General features: G+C 37.6%; 6 protein-coding genes and 1 pseudogene across 10 annotated transcripts; 5 read left to right on the top strand and 2 right to left on the bottom strand.

Moving 5' to 3' along the window:
* The first annotated feature begins 26 nt into the window (after positions 1–26).
* On the top strand, positions 27–5,418 carry LOC104708271 (serine carboxypeptidase-like 35). The gene is made up of 8 exons (XM_010424817.3): positions 27–661; positions 3,298–3,405; positions 3,503–3,691; positions 3,958–4,046; positions 4,158–4,451; positions 4,565–4,701; positions 4,876–4,941; positions 5,031–5,418. Exons 1-8 carry the CDS (start codon positions 241–243, stop codon positions 5,287–5,289), a joined length of 1,563 nt encoding a protein of 520 aa, XP_010423119.2. The 5' UTR covers positions 27–240; the 3' UTR covers positions 5,290–5,418.
* A 148-nt stretch (positions 5,419–5,566) lies between these two features.
* Positions 5,567–7,496, top strand: LOC104708269 (uncharacterized). 4 transcript variants are annotated; one of them, XM_087462888.1, is made up of 5 exons: positions 5,567–5,745; positions 6,087–6,181; positions 6,298–6,539; positions 6,631–6,738; positions 7,321–7,496. In XM_087462888.1, the coding sequence occupies exons 1-5, from the start codon at positions 5,701–5,703 to the stop codon at positions 7,422–7,424; spliced, it is 594 nt and encodes a 197-aa protein (XP_087319014.1). In that variant the 5' UTR covers positions 5,567–5,700; the 3' UTR covers positions 7,425–7,496. The 4 variants fall into 4 exon arrangements, 3 of the variants coding, with proteins under 3 accessions (XP_087319014.1, XP_010423117.2, XP_087319015.1); XR_015564391.1 differs by having other exon boundaries at positions 5,589–5,745; positions 6,626–6,738; positions 7,321–7,347; XM_010424815.3 differs by having other exon boundaries at positions 6,631–7,496.
* Positions 7,416–9,830, bottom strand: LOC104708270 (porphobilinogen deaminase, chloroplastic). The gene is made up of 5 exons (XM_010424816.2): positions 9,268–9,830; positions 8,462–8,867; positions 8,161–8,367; positions 7,876–8,053; positions 7,416–7,783 (listed from the first exon to the last, which is right to left on the bottom strand). Exons 1-5 carry the CDS (start codon positions 9,516–9,518, stop codon positions 7,671–7,673), a joined length of 1,155 nt encoding a protein of 384 aa, XP_010423118.1. The 5' UTR covers positions 9,519–9,830; the 3' UTR covers positions 7,416–7,670.
* An 86-nt stretch (positions 9,831–9,916) lies between these two features.
* LOC104708266 (thioredoxin-like protein YLS8) lies at positions 9,917–11,051 on the top strand. Its single transcript, XM_010424813.3, has 2 exons — positions 9,917–10,089; positions 10,526–11,051. The coding sequence occupies exons 1-2, from the start codon at positions 9,970–9,972 to the stop codon at positions 10,832–10,834; spliced, it is 429 nt and encodes a 142-aa protein (XP_010423115.1). The 5' UTR covers positions 9,917–9,969; the 3' UTR covers positions 10,835–11,051.
* A 254-nt stretch (positions 11,052–11,305) lies between these two features.
* Positions 11,306–13,683, top strand: LOC104708265 (succinate--CoA ligase [ADP-forming] subunit alpha-1, mitochondrial). Its single transcript, XM_010424812.3, has 7 exons — positions 11,306–11,806; positions 11,958–12,167; positions 12,285–12,455; positions 12,641–12,764; positions 12,998–13,059; positions 13,161–13,242; positions 13,334–13,683. The coding sequence occupies exons 1-7, from the start codon at positions 11,567–11,569 to the stop codon at positions 13,474–13,476; spliced, it is 1,032 nt and encodes a 343-aa protein (XP_010423114.2). The 5' UTR covers positions 11,306–11,566; the 3' UTR covers positions 13,477–13,683.
* On the bottom strand, positions 13,642–15,646 carry LOC104708264 (pentatricopeptide repeat-containing protein At5g08305-like). The gene has a single exon (XM_010424811.3). It carries the CDS (start codon positions 15,581–15,583, stop codon positions 13,970–13,972), a length of 1,614 nt encoding a protein of 537 aa, XP_010423113.1. The 5' UTR covers positions 15,584–15,646; the 3' UTR covers positions 13,642–13,969.
* Positions 15,417–17,901, top strand: LOC104708263 (uncharacterized; annotated as a pseudogene). Its single transcript, XR_015564393.1, has 9 exons — positions 15,417–15,891; positions 16,030–16,076; positions 16,203–16,346; positions 16,450–16,626; positions 16,747–16,887; positions 16,987–17,127; positions 17,229–17,354; positions 17,438–17,589; positions 17,672–17,901. The product of XR_015564393.1 is annotated as an uncharacterized LOC104708263 (transcript).
* Positions 17,902–19,698: the final 1,797 nt, after the last annotated feature.

The following is a 19,698-nucleotide window of genomic DNA, read 5'->3' as shown; positions in this document are numbered from 1 at the left end:
TATAGAAATATTCCTATTTTATATCAGAAACACATCTAAATTCACTATCATGAAATTCAAAAGGGTCACACATTTGAGTTTAGGAAATTTCAATACCAAACTTTGTCTTCTAATCTTTGAAACTTTAAAATAAACGATTCTTCAGTTTTCTTTTAAATAATGTAAATAATTCTAGGATGTTCTATTTCTTTGGTTATTAACATTTTCACGTGAACCATAAACAAACAAACAAAAAATATCATGAAAATAAAAAGACTTAAGTTAAAAAAAGAAAAACACTGTATAAAAAGTAGAAGAAGTGGGGGCGTTTTCTCTCATCTACTCTTTTATTTCGAAAGAACCAAAAAAAAAAAAAAAAAAAAAAGAGAGAGGAGAAAGCGTTTGGCGATGAAGATCAAGAACGCACTTTGGCTACTGTGCGTTCTGGTGTTACCGGCGATAACCTGTAGTATGAGACCGGAGAAGAAGGCAACGGCTTCATCCGGGAGGAAAGAAGATGACCTGGTAACCGGTTTGCCCGGTCAGCCACCGGTTAACTTCAAACACTACGCCGGGTACGTGAACCTGGGGCCTGAACAGAAGCAGAAGGCGCTTTTCTATTGGTTCTTCGAAGCCCAACAAAACTCTTCTCGTCGTCCTCTCGTCCTTTGGCTCAACGGAGGTCAGCCTTTTCTTTTCCCTCTCTCTATCTCACTCTCGCTTATATAATTCACAGTTTCACACATAAAACTAATTTTATTTTTACTTAATAAGTTTTTTAAATTGTTTTAATTGGCAATTTCATTCTTTTGTGCGGTGTTACAAATATGTTTACCAATATACATGAATTCGTATATTGTTCATTAAGATTTTTAAAATCCTCGAATTCAAATATATGGCAAGAGAAATTGTATTCCTTCCATTTCATCGACACTTTTCATATTATTGATAAATTATGTAAATATATGTTGACAAAAAAAGTTATGTACACATTGATATTATGTACCATTTATAAAATTTAAACTTTTAATGGTTTTGTCTTAGAACAATCTTTTTTTTAAGGAAGAAATTAATTTTAAAGTGATAGTCCCTTTTGTAAAGATCAGTGTAATTATCAGCTCGTGGTCGTGGGACAGTGTAATTATCATCACGCTGCATGCCTGACTGTGATGTTGAAAAAAAACACAAAAAGTTAAAAATTGCATGAAAAATAAATAAAAAGGAACTATATGCAAAAAAATTGCCAATTATAGAAACGAAATTAGTTTTGGACTAGAAAGTTTACTTATAAATTTAGCTACAGTAGGAGAAAACATCAAGTTGTGCACATTGTCCTACCAAATTCCATCTGCTCGTGATTTAGTGGCAACCCATCTGCCTTCTAACGTACAAAGCAGTTCCTTTTGTTTCAGTTATAATACAACGTAAATATATTGCAACGAGATAGTAAAAAATGGTCGTCTCGTTTCGAACAAATTGTTTTAAAAGTATAAAATTAGATGTCGTGTATGGCTCGATAAAAATTAGATGTCGTGTATGGCTCGATAAAAATTTACCAAAAACACCAGTCAGATTTCAGTCATACAGACTATTCAACATTTTTGTTTCCTACTGTTGCTTGATGGAGAAGTGATAACAACAGCAAATGTGATATGTTGGGAATGCCGACAAATTTTAATTGCATACTTTAATGATATATTTCGTTTTGTGGAACGCATTTCAACATCTGTAGTCTGTACGGTGGAACGAGTAGGTTCTTGCCTCTTCGGGACAAATATTGAATTTTGATTGCTTACGGAATACGGACTATATAATCTAGTTTTGAACCCAAAAATAAAAATACAAAAATATATAGTCCAGTCCATGTTTTGTTGTTGTTGTTATTAACGTGAAAACTGAAAATCATATAGTTCAAAACCAGTTTTAATTCAAAAGAAACTTCCATCCACAATTGAAATCAAGCCTTAAATCAAAAGTTGTTATGAAGATTCAGTGCAGTAAAGCATCCTATACGATAATCAAAAGAATTAACGAAGACGTAGTGTATGGTCCGGCTCTGACAGATATATTGAACTCGTATCATTCAATATTGTCCTTTTTCTTTAACATTGAATGTCCAAATCTTGTTTTTGTAGAGTGTGTTTAAGTCTTTATTTTGTCTTTATCTTCTTTTTCTCTCGGTAGTTGTTCTTTCAATTTAACGACTTTACTTTTATACGGTTTGTCTTTTTTCGCACACGGTTCATTCCAGTATTTTAGAGATACGAGAAATTAAATATCAACCTCGTCTTTATAAATTGTGGCTAGAGATCAGATAAGATGTTGAATATTCAAAACATATATTGCTCAAAAAGCTTGTCTATGTCAAATAATAACGTGGAAATAATGATCAGATAAGTTGTCGATATCAACTTTTTTTTTTTTCGTTTTCTTTTGTAACATCTTTCGATGCCATCTTTCTCTAAGAGAGACATCATTTAGAGATTACAGCCTAAGTAGAGTTGATTATAAAAGATGAACATGAGAGAGAAGTTATAAAAGCTAGAGCGACCAATCAATCAAATAACATAATTAGTTAAATGACGGGTGGAGTGGCAAGTTGAGAGGAAGGTGAATCGTGAGGCTCTTAAGGTTGGTAGTAATTGTGACTGAGTGAGTGAACGTGATTGAAGGATACATCCGAAATTCCGAATCCATTGTAATCAGATTAATTAATTGCAAAACATACCGTTATCTAAATATCTATTTTTTTTTTTGACAACTCTAAATATCTATTATATGTACACACAATTAATACATTGATTTCGAAAACCAACTCGTGACAATATATTGACGTCTAGTAGTCTAGTTCATTTTTTTTTTTCGAAAGATATAGATGTATGTCTGACAAACCGTGAACTCCATTATTTTCCATCTTTCCCCATGTATGATTTCATTCGTTTACCTCTCTTTCATACTATCATTTTTTTTTGGTAGGTTTCATACTATCATTTACTTTGGTCAAAGTTCCATTTTTTCTTTCTTTCCAAAATTTGTGCTATACTAATACTAGCATGACATTTATTACCAACCACACAAATATATTAGTAATTTCATTGCTATTCTGATCTGTTACTAACGTAACGAAATTCTCCCCCAAAAGTTACAATAACTCTTAGATGTTTTATGATTCCTGCCGAACGTTTAACTATGGAAATTATTCCGCATAAAATACAAATTTTGGGATGGAATCGCTAATAACATTTCTTTTTGTGAATTGTATAAACATATCTGGTGAAACTTTTTCATCAACTTAATTTTAAACTTATATGCATGCAGGACCGGGGTGCTCATCAATAGCCTATGGAGCTGCACAAGAACTAGGCCCTTTCCTTGTCCACACCAACAGTTCCAACCTTACCTACAATGACTTCTCTTGGAACAAAGGTACAACTAATTAAATTACTATTTATATACGATGTATCTACGTGTGTACAAATATCAACTGGGGTTACATTAACAAAAAGAAAAAATGTTTGTGCAGAGGCCAATATGTTGTTTTTGGAAGCCCCGGTTGGGGTTGGGTTCTCGTATACCAATAACTCAATGGATCTTCAAAAGCTTGGAGATAAAGTTACCGCAGCTGACTCTCTTGTCTTCTTGATCAATTGGTTCATGAAATTCCCCGAGTTTCGATCCAACGAGTTTTACATCTCCGGAGAGAGTTACGCCGGTAAGTGTTTTATATATCCAAAAACAAAAAAAGGGCTTTATGAACTAGTATAAAATAAAATTAGAATATAAACGAATAAATCTTGTTCGATTATTGGTTTCATATGACTTTAACCTTTTTTGGATTCAGTTGCTTGTCTTTAATTTATAAGATTCTTAAAGTGTTAGCTGATTTAGCCGAACTAGCTAGACACTCTAATCTGTATGTATCAGTGTATATATGAATAAAGATCAATATTAACACTGCTTCGGATCTTCTTTTCTCAGGTCATTATGTTCCTCAGCTTGCGGAGGCAATTTACGACAGGAACAAGAAGGTTACAAAAGACTCTCACATCAATCTCAAGGGTTTTATGGTATGCACTATCAATCTCAAGACGAGGAAGCAACATTTCTTGCGGTATAACATGCAAAAAAAAAAAAAAAAACTAAACATAAAATGTATTCGATTGGTGACTGCGTTGCAGATAGGGAACGCGGTGATCAATGAGGCAACAGACATGGTAGGACTAGTGGACTACGCATGGAGCCACGCTATAATATCGGACGAGGTCCACACAAACATCCATGGCTCGTGCCGGTTTGAAGAAGAAACTACCAACAAGACTGAACAATGCTACAACAATTTCAAAGGGTTCATGGATGCTTACTCTGATATCGACATATACAGCATCTACACTCCCGTTTGCCTATCCTCGTTTTCCTCGTCTTCTCCAAGAAAACCTAAAATCGTTGTGTCTCCTCGCCTCCTTACTTCGGACGTACGTTTATTCACTATTTCAATTGTACCGTTGTACTGTTATGTAATCATTCATCTTTTTTTCTTTCGTTAGAATTTCTTCTCAAAGCTTGATGACTTTTGGTGATGGTTCAGGACATGTGGGATACGTTGCCGGCCGGGTATGATCCATGTACTGAAGGCTATGCGGAAAATTATTTTAACCGGAAAGATGTGCAGGCCGCACTTCATGCGAACGTTACAAACCTTCCTTATCCGTACAGTCCTTGCAGGTTAGTCCTACTTACGATATGTATATATAGTACTAGTTATTATTAATAATGGCCAGAGACTATAATATACTTTATAAGTTTTTGCCTTAGTATAACATTTTAGTACGACATATATATATATATATATATATATATATATATATATATATATACGTGTGTGTGCGTGTGATTCAGCGATGTCATAAGGAATCCCATCATCCAGAAGCTTTTGACGGGTGGCCTCCGCATCTGGATCTATAGGTATCTACTCTTTTGAATATTAGTTGTTAACCATTCTGCGTATTGTCAATTAAGTTTAACTTGTTTGGGTTCAATGTTGGTTATAATAGCGGAGATACGGATGGGAGAGTTCCAGTAACATCAACGCGTTACAGCATTAAAAAGATGGAACTTAAGGTGGAGTTACCGTGGAGGTCATGGTTCCACAAGAGTCAAGTAGCTGGATGGGTTGAGACTTATGCCGGAGGACTAACTTTTGTCACGGTGAGAGGAGCCGGTCACCAGGTTCCGGCCTTTGCTCCGTCACAATCTCTCTCCTTATTCTCCCACTTCCTTTCTTCAGTCCCCTTGCCTTCAAAACGGTTCTGATCGATGTTCAACTAAAACGCCAAGTCATGGCAAGTTGTTGTTGTTTTGGAACCTTTGGTACTTTACACATGCAATTGATTTGATAAGTTTCAATTCATGATGAATAAAACGATTTAAAAATTTCGTTTATCAAGTTTCATTAAATATATATATTTTGTTCGTCTGTTTCGTTAATTTTTTTGACTCATATTATTGTTTTCACTGAATAATTAAAAATTGAACATATAAAAATAATAATAAAACAAAATATAGGAGAAACGAATGGGCCCTTGACATTGAGGCCCATTGACATGAAATGGATCACTGTTGAGTCGAGGCAGCGAGTCGAGTCGAATCACTGTTGTAATCTTCCAAAGAAAAGTAGAAAACTGAAGCACCTGCGACTGCGACTCCTCTGCTTCTCGGATTCAAATGGCGTTTGCGAAAATTGCGTTCCTTTTCAACAAATTTCAGCAGGTGAAAGGATACTCTTTTCTACTTTTTTTCTTGAAATTTCATCTTTGGTATGGGTTTTTATATGTTGGGTATGAAGAAAGGTCGAGTCTTGTGTAGGATTAAGTCTTTCACTAAAAGAAAAGATGCTTACTTTGAATTAACTATGTATCACTCTGTTTGTAGCTTTTTTAGAGCTCATGTGAGTACTATGAAGCTCGTTAAATCTCATGAACCAATTTTATGTTAATCTGAGAGGTTTTGATGTAATAGTGTGACTGAAAATCTGAATCTGCTCCAAATTTTACCCTCTTTATGATCAGAAAAGTGCTGAGATCTGGTTTCTTTCTTTGTGAGGTTTCCAGGGTGTTGGTGTTTTAGCAAAGAGTCCAACGTTTGCTAAGAACCCAAACCAACTACAATTTGAAGCCGACATTAACAAACTGTTTATGTTTACAAGGTTGGTAATGATGATGAGTTTCTGTTTATCGACTATTAAGCTCAGTGTTAGTTACCCGCCATTGTTATATAGTTCTTTCGATTATATTGCTCACGAGTATTCTCTGTGATATATAGCTATAACCGTTTGGGACGAGATGCTGAGAAGGCTGATGCAGAAGAGATCATCGAGATTGCCAGTAAAGCCACATTATCTGAGCAACAGAAGCAAGTTCAGGAGAACATTCACTACCAAGTCGAAAACTTCTGTTCTTCAATGGACGAGATTCTTCTTACCCATATGGACAAGGCAAAGGAACTACATGTGTCAGGATCAGATTCGAGAAGGGAGAACCATGTTCCAACTGCAGAAAAGCCCAGTGAGTCCATGATGAAATGTGTAGTGAACTAATAAAACTCTCTAGTTCCTTATCATCTTAATCATTTCCCTCTGATTCTTCTTCAGCACAGTTGTTCCTGAGACTAAACCTTTGAAACTCGCTGAAGTCTCACATCGGTTAAAGGATCGAATTGGGTACACCCTTGACGTCAGACCATCGTTAATACCTCACAAAGAAGCGGGTCAGGGTTGTTTCATTGAAGGTGAAGCAGATGTGGGAGCTGTCTTGGCCTTTTACCCTGGTGTGATCTACTCTCCTGCATTCTACAGATACATTCCGGGGTATCCAAATGTCGATGCACTGAACTCATATCTGATTACTCGGTATGACGGGACGGTAATAAATGCTCAACCTTGGGGTCGTGGAGGTGAATCACGTGAAGTATGGAACAGCTCTTTTACAACTCCTGAGATCATAACAGACGCTAAAACTGCGGATAACCTGAAAGACAAGGTACTGAAGATGCAGAGTGAGCCGCTTGAAGGTTCAGCAGTTCTCGAAATGCGAAACCCGTTGGCGTTTGGTCATTTCACCAACCACCCTGGTAAAGACATGGATCCTAATGTCATGGTTTACCCGTACGACTTCCCTTTGTCAGAGGCAGAGATGCGAGCTTACATTCCAAATGTAGCTTTCGGGAACACAGGAGATGTCAAGATGAGGAGATCTGGAAGCTTCTTGTCTAGGACAGAGAATCATAGCAGTTTGGATGCTCCTGTACTGAAGGCACTTGTTCTAGTGGCTACAAGAGCGTTGTGCAATGAGGAACTGATGCTGAATTACAGGCTGAGCAATTCTGAGAGAATGCCAGATTGGTATACTCCGGTTGATGAAGATGAAGAAGATCTTAGGAGATTGGGCTAATGTATCCTGTTTTCATTTTGTTTCTCTGAATTCTTGGGAACTAGTTTCGATAAAAAGGATACAATTGCAAGAGGGCTTTAATCTAGATACAATAAAACAATCAATAAACAAAAGGTTATGTCTCTCTCAAAATCAAAAAAGTTACAACAAATCGAGGAGGAAGAAACGGGACTTGAAGATGTTGAATTACTCCTAAATCCTAGACTTTGTCCGCGTCACATCTCTTCCTCCTCTTCTTTGAATGGCTCAGTTGCCGAAGAAGCCAGGACCAGCACGAGAAAGCAATTCTTGGCCCGCGTCTTTTCCCATCTTCACCATGTCTTCATACACGTATGGACCTTTTCTTGAGGTCTCAAGAACTGACACAAAGATGGAAAATATGAGAAACGAATGAGGTTTTTTTCATTGGGTATATATCATCTCATGTGTTAATGTAGAATTGTTTTCGTACCTTTAGTACCGTCAGGGGAAGCAACCAATCCTCTGAAAAAACAGTTGCCTTCTTCGTCTTTGGCAGCGTATCCAGCAATTGGAGTACGGCATGAGCCATCTAACGTTTCAAGAAACGCTCTCTCGCATGAAACTGCTAGTCTTGTTTCCTCGTGGTTCAATGAGGCTAAGTAAGTTGCCTACAGATGTAAAACACCAGTCGGATCATATATTCATTCGCAATAATCTAAAGGTCCGATAATGGGAAACATATCACATAGAGTAAATTCAAGAGAGCTCGACATACCATTTTATCATCATCGGTTCTACAGGCAATTCCAATAGCTCCTTGAGCAACAGCTGGAAGCATTTCATCGAGAGATAAGATAGAAGCGACATTCTCTGTCATACTCAATCTCTTAAGACCAGCTAGTGCTAATAGAGTTGCATGGACCTTTCCTCCTTGAAGCTTCGATAGTCTTGTCTGCACATTACCCCTAAAGTTTTCCTCAACCTGCATAGGCAATAAACAGATAAATCAACATTTAAAAGAAAGACAAAACTGATCCATAAGAAATGGCGGTACTCTCTATGTTGTGAAAACTTACATGTAAAGCAGGATACTTGTGGAGAATCTGCGATTTTCTCCTGAGAGAAGCTGTTCCCACAACGCTTCCCGCTGGAAGCTCAGCTAAAGAGGCCGCAGTCAGACAAATAAACGCATCCCTAACATCCTCACGCACAAGGTTACAAGGTAAAATCGTTTTTTCAGGTAAGTAAGTTGGGACATCTTTCATTGAGTGAACAGCTATGTCAATATGACCGTTTATTAAGGCCTCGTCAATTTCTTTGGTGAAAAGTCCTTTGCCACCAATATCAGCAAGCGGTTGAGATAGAATCTTGTCACCGGTGGTTTTAATGATCTCAATGTGAATAGCTCCTTCTTCAACGAGTTCTGGATGTTTCGACTTGAGCTTTTCTCGTGTCTCGTATGCTTGAGCAAGTGCTAGAGGACTGTCCTACACAGTGAGAGAGTATATAAGCAGAAAAACCAAGAAAGATAAGAGGCATCAGAAGTTCAAACTCATTCACCATTAATACATCAATGAGCACACAAAAACCTGATCTTTTGAATCAGTGCAGGAGATTGTCGAAGAAAGAACCAAAAGCACCATTTCCCATCTCTAGATTAACAAATTATACACTGTACTATCTACACATGGGTAGTTATTGACATTTTTTACAGTAACTCCCACAAAACCAAGAAAACGGATCCGACCAGAGGATCAGTAAAAATCGATACTTGGAATCGGAATTAAGGAAACGAAGGCCAAACCAATAGCATTCAGGAGCTCATACACTAAAAAGAGTTAATGGAATCTACCGAGATCAGTAATGAAGGAGAGAAATTTACCTTCCCCTAGTGCCAATTCTGATGATAGCAGTACGGGTCTTCTGTTCAACAGCGACACAAGCTTTGACGAACCCAGAAGAAGAAGAGCTCTGTTTCCGGCGACATTGATTTAAAGCTGGAGAGCTGATTTGAGGAAGCGAGAATCCAATAGCGGAGACAGAACCAAGGGAGCAGGAGTTGACCCGAGAAGCAGGTTGACGCGTGAGAACAACCTTGTGAGCTTGAGAGAGAGATGAAGAAGCAATATCCATGGATTCAAGTGAAGCAAAGAGGTGAACGTGAGAGATTTGAAGAGAGTTAGAGGGAAAATAAAAATGAAAGAGAGATCAGAGAATTTAGCTTCAAAATGAGAAGAGTTGATGGGAAAATCTTAGCTCTCACCTCTATGAACAGATATTGGATAGGATAATTAGATTTTAGAGATTTAATCCTCTACGAGTGACTTACATCAGATTTTGGTGTTCCACTATCTTTATCACCGTTCGTTTTTACAAACTCGTGGATTGTTATCTTTATTGGGCCGACAAGAAAGTATTATCATGGGCTTGTAGCCCATGTTGCTCCGCGTGGATTCAACGCGCCGTCACCGTCAACATAATTGGGAATCGAATATAAAAATTAGGGCAAGAGAGATAAAGATTGAATTGAAAAAACAGATCGGAATCGTCTAGAGAGAGAGAGAGAGAGAGAGAGAGGGAGAGGATGTCGTATCTTCTACCGCATCTGCACTCCGGTTGGGCCGTGGATCAGGCGATTCTGGCCGAGGAAGAGCGTCTCGTCGTCATTCGTTTCGGCCATGACTGGGATGAAACTTGTATGCAGGTCTGTGAAACGTTTCTTCCTCTTTTTCTAAGCTCGATTTTATGTTTTTATTCGATTTGAAGTTCCTAGTTTTCGATTTGGATCCTTTCGTACTGGAAAATTGCGATATTTTGTTGTGATTGTGTGAAAATTTTAGCCGTTCTTTAGCTCGATACTGATGGAAAATTAGGGTTTCACTATTATTCTTAACCTTTAGAGTTGTTTCCCTATTGTTCGCACTAGTGTTTCATTGTGTGGTCTCTGCCTCGTTTTCTTTTTGTGCTGATTCGGTGATTTTGATTGTTTGCAACTTCAGAGCCATTCGTGTGTTTCTTTATCTTGAAACTGATTAACTAACTTCGTATTTGTATGTTATACCAGTCATTCTCTTAGGGGTCTCTGGTTTTGATTCTGTGATTTTGGTTTTTTTTTTTTTTTTTTTTTTTTTTTTTTGTAGATGGACGAGGTGCTTGCTAATGTTGCTGAGACGATAAAGAACTTTGCAGTCATTTACCTTGTGGACATCACTGAGGTTCCAGACTTCAACACAATGTACGAGCTGTATGATCCTTCAACGGTCATGTTCTTCTTCAGGAACAAACACATCATGATCGATCTTGGAACTGGTAACAACAACAAGATCAACTGGGCTCTAAAGGACAAACAAGAGTTCATCGATATCATTGAAACCGTCTACCGTGGTGCAAGGAAAGGTCGTGGGTTGGTGATTGCTCCAAAAGATTACTCCACCAAGTACCGCTACTAACCGGGCTTCCCAACACATTTCTAGTTTGTTTTAAACCATTGAGTCTTCTATTGATTCTGGTCAGCTGAAATATCCCATGAACTGGTTTCATATATATGCTTTGATTCTGGTTTTTCGCTTGCTGTTTCGGTTGTTCTCCATTTTATGTATGTAACTCTACTTGCTTCGAACATAATTCAGTGAAATGAAACTTGGAAGCTGATATTGGGATTATGTATATATGCTTGTTGATCTTCTCTGGAAAAATAAAATGGTGACATAAGAGATTACAAAATTACAGTTAACAAATTTATAAAAAGTCTAGATGAACTGTAAATTGTACACCATTTGTCTAATTGTGATGGATTTATTTCAGAAATAAGGTATTGTTGAAAATTAAAGATGAAAAACTTTTAATATTTTGAGATTATGATTTTTAAGTTTTTGTTTATTGAAATCAATTAGTACCAATCAGGGAAAAATAAAAACTCTGAAAAGTCCATTATGTAGAAATAATGGGTTTGGGCTAAAGGTGTAGCCTTTAAAAAGAAGCCTCTTTTGTCGGCTTGTGATCGCAAGCACTCAGCTGATTCTTTGGAAAGAAGCTCCGCTGAATTTTCCTCTTTTGCTCCCATTTCTTTTTTTTTTCTTCCTCGCCTTCACACAGTTTTTTAGGGTTCGCGACTTGATTCGGATCGAGAACACCAAGAAGAAGAAGAAGAAGAAGAAGAAGAAGAAGAAGCCAAATCAATCATGTCAAGGCAAGTCGCAAGGCTTATCGGATCTCTCTCATCGAAAGCTCGCCGCGGCTCGGAGGTTTTCCCGTCATGCCAGTCTCTCACTTCGTTGACCCAATCTCGCTCTTTCGCGTCGGATCCTCATCCTCCTGCGGCTGTCTTCGTTGACAAAAACACACGTGTCCTCTGTCAAGGCATCACCGGGAAGAACGGCACTTTCCACACTGAACAAGCCATTGAGTACGGCACCAAAATGGTAAAAATCATCATTCCCTTTTTTTATCTTCTCCGAATTAGGTGTTCCGATTACAGTTCCATTAAGATCCTGGAGATGAGATTGCTTTAAAGCAAAAGTTGCTTTGCTAATTTAGCTTGTGTGTATGTGTGTGTGTTTACTTTTGTTATAGGTTGCAGGAGTGACACCAAAGAAGGGTGGAACTGAACACTTAGGTCTCCCTGTTTTCAACTCTGTTGCTGAAGCTAAGGCTGAGACCAAAGCCAATGCCTCTGTGATTTATGTGCCTGCTCCTTTTGCTGCTGCTGCTATTATGGAGGGTATTGAGGCTGAGTTAGATCTTATTGTGTGTATTACCGAAGGAATCCCTCAACATGACATGGTTGGTACATATTATCATCATCATGCATTCGATTTTTTTGTTTGTTGTATCTCCTTCAATGTAATTATCTCTTGTGCTTCTCTCTCTGACTTGGAACTTGTTTTGTTTCGGATTCAGGTACGTGTAAAGCATGCTCTTAACGGTCAATCAAAAACTAGGCTGATTGGTCCAAACTGCCCTGGGATTATCAAGCCTGGTGAATGCAAGATTGGAATTATGCCTGGATACATCCACAAGCCTGGCAAGATTGGAATTGTCTCGCGATCTGGAACCTTGACATATGAAGCTGTAAGGTCTTTTTATGTTTTATGATTCGTCCTCTGTCTCCGTTACGGAAGGTTGAACATAAATATTGTTTTTTTTTCACTAATGGAACTTTTGAAAATATACGTAAACGGCTTTTGTTTTGGTTCAGGACTTTGATACGAGGCCTTGTTTTTCTTAAATGTTGTTTTCGTTTTAACTCCATGCAGGTTTTCCAAACAACTGCAGTGGGTCTAGGCCAGTCTACTTGTGTAGGAATTGGTGGGGATCCCTTTAACGGGACAAACTTTGTTGACTGCCTGGAGAAATTCTTTGTTGATCCTCAAACAGAAGGTAATGTTTGCAAACTCGAGTTATCTTAATTCTTGTTCATGGTTCTCGGAAATGATCTTTTCCTCTAGATAGATTAACTTTAAAGATCATTTAGTAGATAAACTGGATTTTTACCTAATCTCTTAGGCTACAAGATTCTTATTTTAGAATGCTTCAATTGTGTTAGTTCCTATCTTTTCTTAAGTGTATATAGTAGCTCACTTGAAAAACTAAGAAATGGCTGGCGGTTTCAGGTATTGTTCTCATTGGAGAGATCGGAGGCACTGCAGAAGAAGATGCTGCAGCATTGATAAAGGTAAGAAAGCCATTGCGAATCTCTTTCAACTTGTTTCATCTCTCTGTATTTTCATTTGTATAAGTAAAATTCAATTTTTGGTTTTTGGTGAATTTAAACAGGCGAGTGGTACTGAGAAGCCTGTTGTTGCTTTTATTGCTGGACTTACTGCACCACCTGGTCGTCGAATGGGTCATGCTGGAGGTATTTCCATAAGCCATCTAGCTCTGTAAATCGGATTTGCTACTTTTGGTCTGGTGCTCTCACGCACTCCTCTGGTTTTTGTTTGTTGCAGCCATTGTTTCCGGTGGTAAAGGTACGGCTCAGGACAAAATTAAGAGTTTGAATGATGCCGGAGTGAAGGTTGTTGAATCTCCAGCTAAGATTGGATCGGCGATGTATGAGCTCTTTCAAGAAAGAGGTCTTTTGAAGCAGTGAAGTGAATTTCACTAGCTCTCGCTTCTTTTTTTTTCTTTCCCATTTTGAAACCTACAAGAAAAAAGAAAAGAAAACCCTAATTCCACGCCATTGATGGCTGTACACTCTTTTGGGGTTTGTTTTGCTAAATTGAGATGATTTTTTTTTCCAATTGAAGAAGAGTGATAATCAAAAGATTTGACAATGAGAAGATATTCATATCTTAAATCGGTACGTTCGTTGCGTTACATTGTCTAATGATATCATCCACTACAAGAAACAAATGTAAAGCAAATATTTCTTTATACATCTTTAATCTTTTACTGACACCCAAATAATCAGAAATAAGATCCTTTGGACTCAGCTGAAGTAAACTTCTGATTTTTGGAATTTACGGTTAGCTTTGCTAACTCTGCACAACAAACCCATGAAATTTTTTCTACTCGAACCTTTGAACCATTCATGTTTCTTAGCCTAATTTAACTTTTACCTAAGAAAATTAAATATGAAAATCTTAAAAACAAAAACAATGAGAGTCCTCAGTATAATCATAGTCAACATCGAGGAGACTCATCCGAGTTCCAATTAGCTGTAACACTGCATAGATCTTCTCGGAGTGAATATTCGTTTTGTCATGAGCTACGAATCTATGTGGTGTTTCATTCAATTCAATTATACTGTGTCCTGCAATTTTCTTCACTCCTTTCTTTTCCATTGCTTCTCTCATAGACCGAGCTGCACCAAACCGCTTGTTGATCGCATAAACGTTTGCTAGCCCGACATATCGTCCATCATTATGCGGTTGCAACTCAATAAGCTTCTTTCCAACTGTTTCCGCAAGCTCAAAGTTTCCATGGTTTATACACCCGTTGAGCAAAGCACCTAACATTGCACCTGTCGGTTTTACCGGCATTTCAGATATAAAATCATGTGCGTCTTTAACTAGACCAGCTCTAGAAAGCACGTCAACCATACAAGCATAATGCTCGCTCTTTGGTTCAGCTCCGCTTTCCTTAAGACTAGCGAACAAGTACCACGCTTCTTTCACTAAACCACCATGGGAACAAGCGGCAAGCAAGCACAAGTATGTTATCTCGTCAGGGTTAATCTTAGACACTTGCATTTTGTGAAACAGTTGGAGTGACTCTCTAATGAACCCGTGACTCGCAAGTCCTCCAATCATAGCGTTCCACATCAATGCATCCCTTTCCTCAACGAATGCTCTACAAAACACTCCCCAAGCGTCTCCTATAGAGCCGCACTTAGCATACATATCAATAAGAGACGTCTGCAATATAACTGTTAAGGGCAAATGCTCGTCAAGTATATAACGATGTACAGTCTTCCCTCGATTTAACGCACCCAAGTGAGCACAAGCGCACAAAACACTAACCATAGTGACTTCATTAGCCTTTGATGAACCCACTCTCATCAACTGATCAAAAATCTCCAATGCTTCGTTGTATTCACCGCTTTTGACATACCCATCGATCATAGAACTCCAAGACACAACATCTCTCTCAGTCATCTCATCAAACACCTGTCTTGCCGAAACAACATCCCCACACTTGGCATACACATCTAAAATAGCGTTCCAAGTGACCAAGTTCTTCACAGGCATTTCATCGAACAGCTTGCGCGCAGAAGCTCTGTCTCGGAACGAACCATACATATGGAAAAGAGTATTACATATGAACAAATCCCACTGAAACCCAGTTTTCGCGACGGAGCAATGCAAAGACCCACCGAGTTTTCTGTTCGAAAGACGAGAACTTGACTTCAAGAGAAACGGATAAGTCATGTGATCAGGTGAATACACGGACCTCAACATCTGGACATAGACGCGGATCGATTTCTCGGGGCTTCTGCTGTTGGAGAAGCCTCGTATTACTAGATTCCAGCCGTAGTTCGGAGGATTGGATAGATTCGACAAGAATCTGTAAGCGTAATTGACGTCCCCTGAAGAAGACAGAGCAGAGAAAGACAGAGTTTGAGAAACGAAAGGCTCTTCCTCGGAGAGACCAAATGTGATCAGGAGGGCGTGTGTTTTGTACAGCTCCGACATTGATTTGAATCGGTGACGCAGAATCGAGTTCGCAAAGAAGAGAGACGATGATGATTTCAACATTCACCTCCACTTTGCACTTTACAATGGTCAAAAGTTTCTAACTTTTCGATTTCGTTTGAATCATCGAATGGGTTGTTTTAACAACTAACCGGATAAATAAATTGTAGATTTAAGTCCTCAAAGTTTATAGTTTTACGAAACACGAACCCAATTTCTTTTTAAATAACCCCCCGTTATTTTAGTCGGAGTACAATGTACCCTTTTTTACATGAAGAAAAAAAAAACTCAATCCCTAACTGAAAAATAAATCTTTCAAGGGTGGTTATTGCTGCTACTCCAAAACCTTCATGGAAGAATCCGCCGCCAAAGTAATAATCTTCTTCTCCTTATGGCTTCCTTGTTTGTTTCTCTATTGATGGTTTCTTGCTTCACAAGTTTGAACTTTATGTAAGAAATAGATTTGAATTTCTGATTAGGAGATCTTTTTTTGTTTTTTGGTACCTTAGGGGATGGAATTGATGGGTCGTGATGATGGAGACATTCGGAAAAGGAGGTAAAATTGATGATTTTTTTTTTGTTTTTTTTTGTTCTTTAGGAAGAGATTTGTAACTGTAAAAAGATTGATTTATGATGATGTTCTTGTGTATGTGTGTTGATAATGTTTATCAAATGATTTCAGTTGCATAAGTTTTAACATAACTGGGTATGACACTTCGCTTGGTGAGTATGATCTCACACGCGCGTTGAGAAAACATTTCGCTTCATGTGGTTGGATCAAAATTTTTTATATTCCAAGAAACGTTGTAACCTCTACTCTCAGCAGGTTATTTTTATGGTTGAGGCTTCTTCTTTATGCTCTCCAATATATATTTTCCAGCTCAAAGGTTTTAAATATTACATTGGCTTTTTTTTTTTTTTTTTTACAGCGTTGCTTTCATGGAGATTCAGGGAGACGAAGGCACAGGACAGAAGGTGTTGGAACTTAATGGAAGTGACGTGGGAGGGTGGAATGTAGTTGTTCATGCTTTGCCTAATCAGGGACCAGACAGTGCTTTTTGCCCTAAAGCGGCTGCTTTTAGAGCTCAATCCAAACGAAAAAACCAGTAAATTTTTGATTTTTTCTTTTTCTTTTTCTTGTAGATTTGTTGTATCTATAAATATATATATATATATATACGCGTGTGTGTGTGTGTTGTTGATATCTGATATCATCATTATTGCAGAAGCACCACTTTTCTTGTTTCTGGATTTGACACTTCGCTTCCTGAGGCTTATATCGAGCGCTCTTTGAGCAAGTGTTTCTCTTCATGTGGAGAGATCACTGGTATTTCTCTGACCAGAGGAGTTGGCGGTGTTCTCAAAAGGTTTGTTTGTTTGTTTGTTTGTGGCTTCTCCCTCCGTCCGATTTCCCCCAGCTCCCAAGTTTTTTTAATAACTAAAAACATGTTTTCTTTTCCTTACAGCTATGCTTTCATTTCTATTTTGGGAGAAGGCGCATCAGAGAAGGCGCTGAAACTTAATGGAAGCGACGCTGGAGGATGGAAAGTATCTGTTGTGGTTTTAAGGTTACCGTGAAATTCCAATGCTGTTATGAATAAAAGACGGTAAAATCGATTTTTCTTAGGAGGTGTTTGTATCAGTGGAGATTATGATGTTCTTTGTGTTGTTGATTATAATATCATCTCTTATTATGTATATATTGCAGCTGCTTTGGGATTTCAGTTACGGGATATGACACTTCCCTTCCTGAGGATGATCTCAAGAGTGCCTTGAGTAAACATTTCCGTTCATGTGGAGAGGTCATGGATATTTCTATTAGCAGGATTGACAGGTTTGTAGCTTCTTCCTCCAATTGTGATTTGTTAAAAAATGCTAGTAAACTGAAGACTTGTGTTTTTTTGTTGATTTTTACAGCAAAGCTTTAATTTATATTATGGGAGAAGGCGCAGGAGAGAAGGCGCTGGAACTTAGTGGAAGTTACATGGAAGGATGCAACGTAGTTGCCAAGGTTGATTCTGTACCGGATAAGAGCTTTGGCTACCGCCGTTTCTTACAAGGCTGCCCAGGTACACATCAATTTGCTTGTGTTTTTTTTGTGCTTTGTGATAACAAAAGTGACATATCATATGAATTCGTCCTTTATTTTAGATACGAAGAAGGCTAAGATGACTAAGGTGTAGAAAGCTCTCTCTATAGAAGACAAAGAAGCTCGCCCTTGGCTGTTTTTTTTTTAACTTCTGATGCAATACAAACCATTTTTATTGCTGTACTTTGGGTTTTCCCGTCTGGGTCAATAATCATCATGTGCCTTGTTTTACTAATTTACCTACCTATGCTGTTAGTGCAATAATCATTATCTGCCTTGGATAACAGTATTACCCAAGTATGTGCCTCGTGTCATACGATTCGATTGATTGATTAGGTAGACAAAAGCATTATCTCCGATGGGACACCAAACGAACAACAACTTTATTAAATATTAAAAATGTGGGTATAGTCTAGGCCCAAATTATATTCGAGACCCAGTAACTCAGTAAAAATGTTCCCGTTTCGTTACAATGACTAGTGAGTAATCGGGTCAATTAAGTCCGATTCTGTAGGGGAACGTGCGAGTCGAAAGTAGTGGTATTATTGCTTCCTATTTTCAAGTTGGTTAAGTACTTTAACTAATAGACTAATAAAGAGTATCCCTTTCAGCATGTATCATGTCTCTGTATTTCACAAAAAGAAAAAATCAGAGTGAGCGATGAGAAAGAAGTTAACCTTTCTAGATGGGCTAACGAGACAAATACCATCTTTCTTTTTTGGTAGTTAACTGGCGGAGACACTCAAATGATAAAAAAAAAATGAGGGTATTTGAGAAGTAATACTAAAATTTTTAGAAAACGATAGACCGATCCAGTTAGGATCATCAATATTAGTAGTTAAGATCGGAAAATAATATTAGTAGTTGGATAATCAATGTTAATAGTGTTATATTTCTTAATTAATAGTAGTAGTTAGGATATCAATCAGAAATTCGTAATCTTTCAATATCTGTTTCCCATTATCCACACTCATGAAACAATACTTTCTCAAAAAATCCCATAAAAATAATAAGTTGAAGTGTTACGTAGTGGAAGGGCTTTTCATAAGCAAACATAAACCCAAAACCTAAGCATAAATTAAGCAAACGTAGAGTATTCATAAGATTGAAGTCTTAAACCACTTGCATTACAACGAATTTTACTATTAACCCCATCCCTCGAGGTACATAGATATACCCACTTTCACCCCACCCAACACCATCAGTGTCCTGCAATTCAAAGGACAAGTCATCAGATCCTGTATATAGCATAGTGTGATGCATCCGGAGCAAAGGGTCATGATCTTGAGTCAATTCTTATGCAGTAGAAAAGTAAACTTCCTGAAAACAAAAATAATAGAATTTGGGTTAAAGAAATCAAAACTTTACACAACAAGTAGAAGACATTTCAGATTAACAAATTTCAACTTTAACAAATGATCAGATTGAAAGAGCAACATGTAAGGTCCGGATATGATGTAAAATGTGCTCTTCAAAAGCATCAATAGTTCAATACCCAATGGAAAATCTTCGAACCAGAAAATATCCCATCCAGTAAGTCAAAATCTCTCGATATCAGGCTACAAATAAGATGCACAAGTTACTTTACAAATGTTGTTTTAATTAATCAAAAGACTTACAATATATAGTTTGAACTTACATCATCTTAGATAGAGGTCTGATTGATGTTGTAAGTTAGTGGCCGATACAATCTATCAGTTCCTGGATATCTTCTTAATTAATTTTAGTAGTTACTTGTTAGGATCATCAACCATAATCTTTCAATGTCGTTTCTATGATTGATGGAAGATTTTGCATTTGCAATCATAATGTACTTTTCTGAAAACAAAAATAATATTAGGGGTTAAAGAAATAAAAAAATTACACACGCATATGTTCATGAAACTGATTCCACTAATGATTAGTGTCATCATTAAATCAAGTAGATAACATTTGTGCAACAGTGGTTCACCGAAGTCAATTTCACAAAAAAAGCATAAGCTTCTAAACTGACTCCTTTGATATCAAATGACTATGAGATAAATAACACCAAAACCAAAATTATCGTTAAATATGTGAAAATTATCGTTAAATATGTGAGTTGAAAGTC

This window comes from Camelina sativa, chromosome 8 (assembly GCF_030686135.1).
Source record: "Camelina sativa cultivar CO46 ecotype springtype chromosome 8, ASM3068613v1".
NCBI classification, from domain to species: Eukaryota; Viridiplantae; Streptophyta; class Magnoliopsida; order Brassicales; family Brassicaceae; genus Camelina; species Camelina sativa.
This window is presented reverse-complemented; position numbering and strand designations above follow the sequence as displayed.